General features: G+C 28.4%; 1 protein-coding gene across 2 annotated transcripts in view; it reads left to right on the top strand.

Annotated features, from left to right (window-relative positions):
- The window catches only part of LOC119586471 (N-acetylglucosaminyl-phosphatidylinositol de-N-acetylase-like), a gene marked incomplete at its 5' end in the record, with an annotated part of 6,159 nt that extends 5,656 nt beyond the window's left edge, over nucleotides 1–503 (top strand). Inside the window, 1 exon segment of one of the 2 annotated variants that reach the window (XM_037935206.1) lies at nucleotides 212–503. In XM_037935206.1, the coding sequence (XP_037791134.1) occupies nucleotides 212–329 (118 nt within the window). 2 annotated transcript variants of the gene reach the window in all.

Genomic DNA, 503 nt, shown 5'->3' with positions numbered 1-503 from the left:
GATGTTCTTTTGTTTGATTATTTTTGTTATTTTGAAGTTTTGTTAACAGAGAGCCTTTCAATACTTGTGTTTTGTCTTGGTCTGTGGCTTGTAATGGTACTGAAGTTAGAAGAGTACAAAATCACTGTTTGTCTTTTTTTGTTGTGATAAACTTTGTACGTTCACTTTCTAAAAGTTTTTAATTAGTAAATGTGTCTTGTTTTTTTTGCAGTAACTGTGACCTAAGTAATGATGTTCAGGTAATGCAGATAACAGATTATATTGATTCAAAGATCTCATGTTATTTCTTATGCAGTGAAAACCAAATATGCAGTGATATATCAGTGTAACTTTTTGATTGCATTTAAAAGGCACAATATAGAGTACACGATATAAATGTTTGTGCAAGTACTTTGAAAGAATATTGATCATGGTATTTCAAATATTGATGATGATAATTTCTGTGATTGCTGATTATTTTACTGGTTGGAATTTGAAGAAATTATTTAATAAAGTAAAGTATG

Source organism: Penaeus monodon, chromosome 21 (genome assembly GCF_015228065.2).
Source record: "Penaeus monodon isolate SGIC_2016 chromosome 21, NSTDA_Pmon_1, whole genome shotgun sequence".
Taxonomy (NCBI): domain Eukaryota; kingdom Metazoa; phylum Arthropoda; class Malacostraca; order Decapoda; family Penaeidae; genus Penaeus; species Penaeus monodon.
This window is presented reverse-complemented; position numbering and strand designations above follow the sequence as displayed.